The 7,986-nt window shown below is 43.5% G+C and overlaps 1 protein-coding gene across 1 annotated transcript in view; it reads left to right on the plus strand.

Moving 5' to 3' along the window:
• LOC119412975 (bile salt-activated lipase-like) overlaps positions 1-7,488 on the plus strand; it is a 17,966-nt gene extending 10,478 nt beyond the window's left edge. The window contains exons 7-12 of the mRNA XM_037679986.1: positions 2,055-2,178; positions 2,324-2,510; positions 5,680-5,883; positions 6,142-6,339; positions 7,174-7,281; positions 7,395-7,488. Of these exons, the coding sequence (XP_037535914.1) occupies positions 2,055-2,178; positions 2,324-2,510; positions 5,680-5,883; positions 6,142-6,339; positions 7,174-7,281; positions 7,395-7,488 (915 nt within the window). The remainder of the gene's footprint in view (positions 1-2,054; positions 2,179-2,323; positions 2,511-5,679; positions 5,884-6,141; positions 6,340-7,173; positions 7,282-7,394) is intronic.
• The last annotated feature ends 498 nt before the right edge of the window (positions 7,489-7,986 follow it).

Genomic DNA, 7,986 nt, shown 5'->3' on the forward strand with positions numbered 1-7,986 from the left:
CCACTGTCCCTCCTCTGGACATGTCCAAACCACTGTCCCTCCTCTGGACATGTCCAAACCATCTCAGTGTGTCCTCTCTAACTTTATCTCCCAGTTGTTCAACCTGTGCTGTACATCTGATGATCTCAGTCCTGATCTTCTCCGTCCTTGTCTCTCCTAAGGAGAACCTCAACATCTTCATTTCTGCCACTTCCAGTTCTGTCTCCTGTCTTTTTGTCCATGTCTCTGTCTCCAGACCATACAACATAGCTGGTCTCACCACTGTCTCGTAAACTTTTCCTTTGACCTTTGCTGACACCCTTTTGTCTCAAATCACTCCTGAAACTTTTCTCCATCACTCCATCCTGCCTGGACTCTCTTCTTCTCCTCTTCACCACACTCCCCATGTTCCTGGACAGTGGACCCCAAGTCCTTGAAGTCCTGCACCTTTGTGACCTCTGCTCCTTGTAGCCTCACTGTTCCACCTCCTCCCTCTCATTCACACATGGACTCTGTCTTACTACGGCTGACTTTCATTCCTCTTCTTTCAAGTGCATACCTCCACCTCTCCAAGTTCTCTTCCACCTGTTCCCTGTTCTCACCACAGTCAGTCGGTCCATCACCAGAGCAAACAAGAAGGGGCTCAGAGCAGATCCTTGATGCACTCCCACCTCCACCTTGAAGCTATCAGTCACTCCTTCAGCACATCTCACCACTGTCCTGCTGTCCTCATACATGTCCTGCTGTCCTCATACATGTCCTGCTGTCCTCATACATGTCCTGTACCAGTCTAACATGTTTCTCTGCCACTCCAGATCTCCTCATGTAACACCACACCTCCTCCCTCGGCACCCTGTCAGATGTTTTTTCTAAATCCACAAAGACACAATGGAGTTCTTTCTGACCCTCTCTGTTCTTCTCCATCAGCATCCTCAAAACAAAGATGGATCTGTGGTGCTCTTTCTTGACATGAAACCATCCTGCTGCTCACAGATAGTCACCTCTCGTCTAAGTCTCCTTCTCAGCATCATGTCAGCCAGCTCTCTACCTTTGTCTGTCATTGTCCCCACATTTAGAGTTGCAACCCTCAGTCCTACATTCTTCACTTTCCTCTTCTCCTCTGTCTCATGACATGTTTCCCTCCTCTTGGTCTTCAACTAACAGAAGCATCAATTTCCGCAGGCACCTTATTTGTCAACAGCACCGGTGGCGGTCATTGTTAACTCGGGCCTCCACCGATCTGGTGTGGTTTCACTTTGATGAACTCGCACTATGGTTTACCAGTTTTCCATGTACTTAATGGGTAAATATTGGGTAAATAACAGGTACATATTTACTTGGAAAACGTTATGCTGGTATGTACCAGGTACATATCTGATGAGTATCCAGTTACATGCCAGGTATTTACCTGGTGCATACAGGGTTTTTACTAGCTTTGTACTGGGTACTTATAGAGTACATGCTTGGTAAATACCAGGTTTGTCCATACTTGATAATCTATATATTTGTGTGTAACAGGTTCATATCCAGTAAGTACTTGAGTACACTAAGTACTTACTTGGTAAATACAATGTTTGTACTGGGTACTTACAGAGTACATATTTAGCAAGTACCTGGTACATAATTGATGAGTGCTCGGTTACATACCAGGTACTTATCTGGTACAGACAGAGTTTTACTAGTTTTGCACTGGATAATTTTAGAGCACATGCTAGTTAAATACTAGGTTTACCCATACTTGATAACCTACTCTTCTAATTACTAGAGTACATATTTAGTAAGTATCAGGTACATACGTGGTATTTAACGAGTAGGCACTTAGTAAGTACAAGGTCTATACCCAATAAATGCCAGGTACATACCCACACTGTAAATTGTTTGTTGATATACCAGGTGTTATATACACGGTTTGTATTTGATACATACTAACATGTTTGCCAGGTACATACCTGATAATTACAGGGTACATTCTTGGCAAGTAACATGTACATACCTGAAAAATACAATAAGCCTCAGGTTCATTAAAGTGATGCGTGTTACCGATCCAACCTTAAAAGTTACTTTTGTTTCTACAGATTGCTCGTAAGGTTGGCTGTTGGAGAACCGATGAAGATGAAATGCTGACGTGCCTGAAGATGAGCGACCCGGTCGGTTTGACCATGGCGGGGAAAATTGACATCATGCTTATTTTAGGCAAAGGTGAAGACACAAACACACCCAGCTTTGTACGCAAACCTAACACTGGATCGGACACAAACCTGAGTGATCTGATCCTCCTGCACAGAGACGGTTTGGTGTTTAGTCAGAACAGCCCAGATGATCAGTTCTTATGGGTTCTGCTCAGGTGTTGTCATGGACATGCTCGAGCTCTCCCCAGTGGTTGATGGGGATTTCATACCTGATGAGCCCAGTAACCTGTTTCACAACGCGGCTCGGTTTGATTACCTGGCAGGTGTGAACAGCATGGACGGACACATATTTGCAGGAGTCGATGTTCCATCCATCAACAGCAAAAAAGCCAATACCACAGCGTAAGTCCCGAAACATCACAACAATTATTTACAAACTTTAATATCAGGTTCTGGAAAACAAAAATAGATGTTTGGGTCAATGAAGAAAAATATTTAATTGAATTAAAACATTAAACTGGTTTGTGGTCCCACAAGGCTCCTTACTGGGACCAGTAATGTTTGTTTTGCAGCTCACATTAATATATAGAATGGTTTAATTTAAAAATAATGTTTCAGGGGTTCCCATTACGTTGACCGTGGACTGCGTATCAACAGGAGAAAACAGCTCTTTTGAAACCCTTACTGTTATTGTTCATGTTTAGCATTATTTGTTGTCCATATTCTCTCGCTCTACTCTACTGGACGCATTTAAAGCATCCATAAAACCAACAACAGATAAAACAAAGTGTTTCTATCAGACACCTGCTGAACTGGGACGGCTCTCCAACAGGAGGTAGCTGATCTGTGCGTGCCTCCGTTTGACAGTGAGTGAGTTGATAAGGAGCTCGTGTGACATCTGTCTTAACCTGTAAGAGTGGCCTTGTCCAAAACGAGTAACGTGGAACAGCATTACAAGAAGGTGCATGAACACTGCAAGACGGATGTCTCTGCTGAAACCGCTCTGAGCCCAGAAAGTTCAGGAGCTGTAAAACCTGGACCAACACCAGAGGTACGACTGCCCCAGCAGCATCCGGCCAGCTCGACGAACACAAAATATCAACGATGGTGACGTTCTGAAAGAAGCTTTGATCGAGGCTGCACACGAACTTTTTGATTTTAAGAATGAAAGGGAGCTCACACGTGCAGTACCACACACGCACGCACGCACACACGCATGCACACACGCATGCACGCACAGTGACGTGTGATAGAAATAGAGTTGTGTGAGAAAGAGTTTGTCTTGATTAGGCGTTGAAGGACTGTGATGGTCCTCTGAGCCTGCAGTCTGGACCAGTGAGGACCTGAACCCTTACAGACCTGCAGATGACCCCCACCCTGCTGTCTAGTTTGGTTCAAGGTTTGACATTTTGATTTGTGTGGTATTTAAAATAACTGTGTCGTTTTTTGAGATTTGTAATTATGCAGGACGGGACAGAGGCCGTTTGTTTGAACCCCAGGTTCTCCTGTTTCTTTGTCAGGAGCCAGGTTCGGTTTTTGTTCAATTTTTCTTTGGCAGGTCAGTCTGGGTGTTTTAGGTAGACCGTTTACTGAAGTCTGTAAAGGTGTTAGCATGCCACAGTGTATTCTGCTTGATGAGCTGACCTCTGTGGAGGTGACGGGTGAGGAGGCGCTCAGATTATGGCCCACACTTTGCCTGGGACTGGAAATGTAACAACGTGCTCGATACGGAGACGAGACACGAAGATCTCTGCAAACTGGCAACTTCAAAACTAGATGTTGGTTCATAAAAGTTTGGGCACCCCTGGTGTATTAAACTTTTCTTTTCCACGGTGGAATGAAGACAAAACATAGAACTTAAATTATTTTAAAAGGGTAGCATGATGGTAATGGACTGTTGCCTCACGGCAAGAAGGTCCTGGGTTCAGTCTCCAGTTTGGACCCGGGTCCTCTCTGCATGGAGTTGGCTTGTTCTCCTTGTGGGTTTACTCCAGGTGCTCCAGTTTGTTCAGTTCAATTCAACCTTTATTTCTACAGGTTAGGCTCATTGAGCCTCGAGGACTCGTTTAAAGAGAGACCTGATGTTAACAAAGAACACACATGACAACAGTGGACAAACATAAAAAAACATAAAATAAAAATAAATACAAGAAATTACATAAACAAAGAAAACTGCTCCATTATAAAGGGATGTAAAATACTAAAACCAGGAACATGTCTGTGTTGGTTTTTACCATGAGCTTAGCTGGAGGTTTCCTGCTACAGTCCAAAAGTCTGCATGTTAAGTGACCTTCAGACCCAGGACGACCTTGAAACAGAGGTCTGTGATGTCAGTGGGAAAGGTTAGGGTAGGGCAGTCCTTCTCAAATAGTGGGGCGAGCCCCCCTTTGGGGCGTGTGTGACCCTGGGGAACATGCTTCTTTATGCCGCAGGGAGTTTTTACTTTGTTCACATTCTTATTTTGTCATGGTGCGTTCAGGCGACTGCTTGGACCAAAACTCTCAGGCCGACTAATAATAAAGTTAAGAACAAACATGGCTGCCTTGTCGTTTGGGGAGCCGTGCTTGAACGTGTTGCTCCCCTCTGCTGCTGAGACGATAATGAATGACTCCGACTCCTCCGCTGCTGTTTTTATGACGCTCTGGATGCTTGTCGCCCGCAGCACGCATGCTCACTGTTTTTAAGTCTCGCTTAAAAACCATTTTTATTCCTTGACTTTTGACACCGTGCAATTTGTTTTTAACCTGTCTGTATTCAGCGGGAGCCATTTAGGTTTTACCTTCTGCTATTCATATCTATATTTTTATTTGACTTTATTTTATGTTCTGCCGTGCACTTTGCTTGTTTCTTGCACAGCGCTTTGGTTGGTCTTGTTGCCGTTTTAAGTGCTCTATAAATAAAGTGGTATGTAATCTACACAGATTCAAACAGTCATAATTTTTGGCAAAGTTTTTGTTCGTGTGGCCAAACAGCTCAATCACGCCATCAAACTTTACTCCAGAAAACATTTGTCTCTTCCATGTGAGCTGCTGCAGCTTTCAGTCCATCTCAAGGGTTTTGGAGCTTCTTCCTTGGTCCTCTCAGCCCACGCTGATGAAAAAGTGTCTTCACCGTGGACGGGGACTGTGGTGTTCCAGCAGGGTCCAGTTCATGGCAGCATCGAGCCTGGGTGGTTCCAGGGTTGTTCCATCGGAACCAGTTTCTCTTCATCTGATGGGGCAGATAAATGTTGGTTGATCCAGTGAGCACTCTCAAATAGATCTTTGTTCCTGCTGGCAAACAGAGACCAGCTGCAGTCGATCACTACGAGACGTCAGTGACCTCATCAAGTTAAATGACTTTCTAGAACTTTCAGCAACACTTATTAACAGATTTAGATGAACGGCTGAAGATATTTGACACTGGATTAGAACAAATAGCAATAAATTCAAACTTATTTTTAGAATTTGTTGAAGTTGTATGTCGAGTCATTCCACCTTGGATAAAGAAATAGAATCCAGGCAGCAGACCAGATGATCTCGTCACGAAGCGGTGGTTGAAGATGTTTGACCCAGTGCTGTTTCCTCCTCAGGGAGCAAGTCAAAGGTCTTCTGGCTGGTTTGACTAAAGAAAAAGGGAACGCTGCTATCCCCTCGGCCTTCAGCGTTTACTCGGTTCACTGGGGTTTGGCTCCAGATCCAGCCATAGTGAAGAAGACGGTGGCCGACATCGAGACAGACTTCCTGTTCCTGGTCCCAACCCAGACCGCCCTCCAGCTCCACGCCAACAACTCTAGGTTAGCTGTGCTCCATCACACACACACTTCATATAAATTAATTAGAAGAAATCTGGTCAAATATTCAGTTTTTAATATTTTTATCAGATCAGATTATATTTTTTAATGTCTCAGAGTGAAGCCATTATTGCAGAAGGTTTACATTAAGTTAGATTATCGGTTTCAATAGTCGCAGTTTAAACTTGGATTATATTTTATTTTTCCTGTTTGGACTCTAACATTGATTGTAATTGATCTGTGGTGCTTTTTGTCCCTCAGTGGCGCCCATACATACTCGTACCTGTTCAACATGAAGACTCGGATTCCCGGGTTCCCCCGCTGGGTGGAGGCGGAGCACGCCGAGGACCTGCAGTACCTGTTCGGTAAACCGTTCTCCACCCCGCTCGTCTACTTCCCCCGACACAGAGACCTGTCTGGCTACATGATCGCCTACTGGACCAACTTCGCCAAGACTGGGTAAACTCCCAAGATGCATTGCACACACAGACAACAGCACATGTTGAACTCTGCCAGACAGGACCAGCAAATTCTGGACTTTACTGGTTTATGGACCAGTTGATTCTAATTATCTTGCTGGTCAACTGGGTTAGAAAATTATTTGTTATTCTTTTTTGAAAGCCTGAACTGGTCTGAAAAACAAAACAGAACTGGTTTAATTGGTCTGAAAACAAGAGAACTGTTCTGAACACAAGAGAACTGGTCTGATCTGGCCTGAAAACAAAAGAGAACCGGTTTAACTGGTCTGAAAACAAGAGAACTGGTTCGAAGTTCGAACACAAGAGAACTGGTCTGATCTGGTCTGAAAACAAAAGATAACTGGTTTAACTGGTCTGAAAACAAGAGAACTGGTCTAAACTGGTCTGAAAACAAGAGAACTGGTCTGAAAACAAAAGAGAACTGGTCTAAAAACAAGAGAACTGGTCTGAACTGGTCTGAAAACAAAATAGAACTGGTTTGACACAAGATAACTGGTTTAAACTGGTCTGGAAGCAAAAGAGAACTGGTCTAAACTGGTCTGAAAACGAGAACTGGTCTGAACTGATCTGAACTGATCTGAAAACAAAAAGAACTGGTCTAAATTGACCTGAAAACAAAAGAGAACTGGTTTAAACTGGTCTGAAGAGAACTGGTTTACTTTGTACTTGTTTATTATTGTGACTTTTTCATTTATCACCTAGTTTTAAATTTTTTTCATACTTCTTAAATGCTGACATAAGCGGACTCCAGGAACTGTTTCGGTCCTCATGCATGTCATGTTCTGGAATGATCATAAACTCTTCGACTCTTTAGTGACCCTAACAGAGGAGACAGCAGAGTCCCAGTTCCTTGGCCACTTTTCACCAAAAACCACCGACCATACCTGATCATCAACCACGACATGAGCAAGTACTCCGTCAGGTAGGATACTGTTTCCTGATTCTGCTGAACTGAACGTACATCAGTCCTTGACTGATACAGTTTTATTTATTTAAAACGTATAAATAAAAAATGATTCTGGTTTGCGTCCTCAGCTATGACCTGAGGTCGTACTACGTGAACTACTGGACTGAAACCTACAGCCGCCTGCCAACAGCAAAGACGGCAGAGGAAGACGAGCATCTCTGACTACCTGTCTGTTGTTCAGTCAGAAGACCAGATGTTTATGTTCTTGTCCATTAAATGAAGCAAATCTTCTCTCTCGACTGCTTACTTTTCTTTTCGGCAGAACTTTAGCTCAACACAGAATGAATTGGGACTTACATTTGTAATCTAAGCAGTGACAGTCAGACTCTTATTCTGAAAAGAACCATTGGCTTCATTTTGGATCTCCAAGTAGAACCTCTTCCTGTATGCCTGGACCTAAAAGGTTCTCCTCTTGGGTTGAACTTTTGTTAGACATATAAAATGTGGCACCTTTTTGTTTAACTTAAGTTATCTGCTGAGGGTGACAATGTTTTTGCCGGTGGTGTGGCTCTTGACAAAATTTCAAACCACTGGATGAAATTTATTGAAACCTGCTTGAAGTATATGAACAAATATCTTGTACATTTTTAAAGTTTATTCAATATGTCTGTCGCATCCATCCATCCATCCATCCATCCATCCATCCATCCATCCATCCAT

Source organism: Nematolebias whitei, chromosome 8 (genome assembly GCF_014905685.2).
Source record: "Nematolebias whitei isolate Nwh7 chromosome 8, NemWhi1, whole genome shotgun sequence".
Classification (NCBI taxonomy): domain Eukaryota; kingdom Metazoa; phylum Chordata; class Actinopteri; order Cyprinodontiformes; family Rivulidae; genus Nematolebias; species Nematolebias whitei.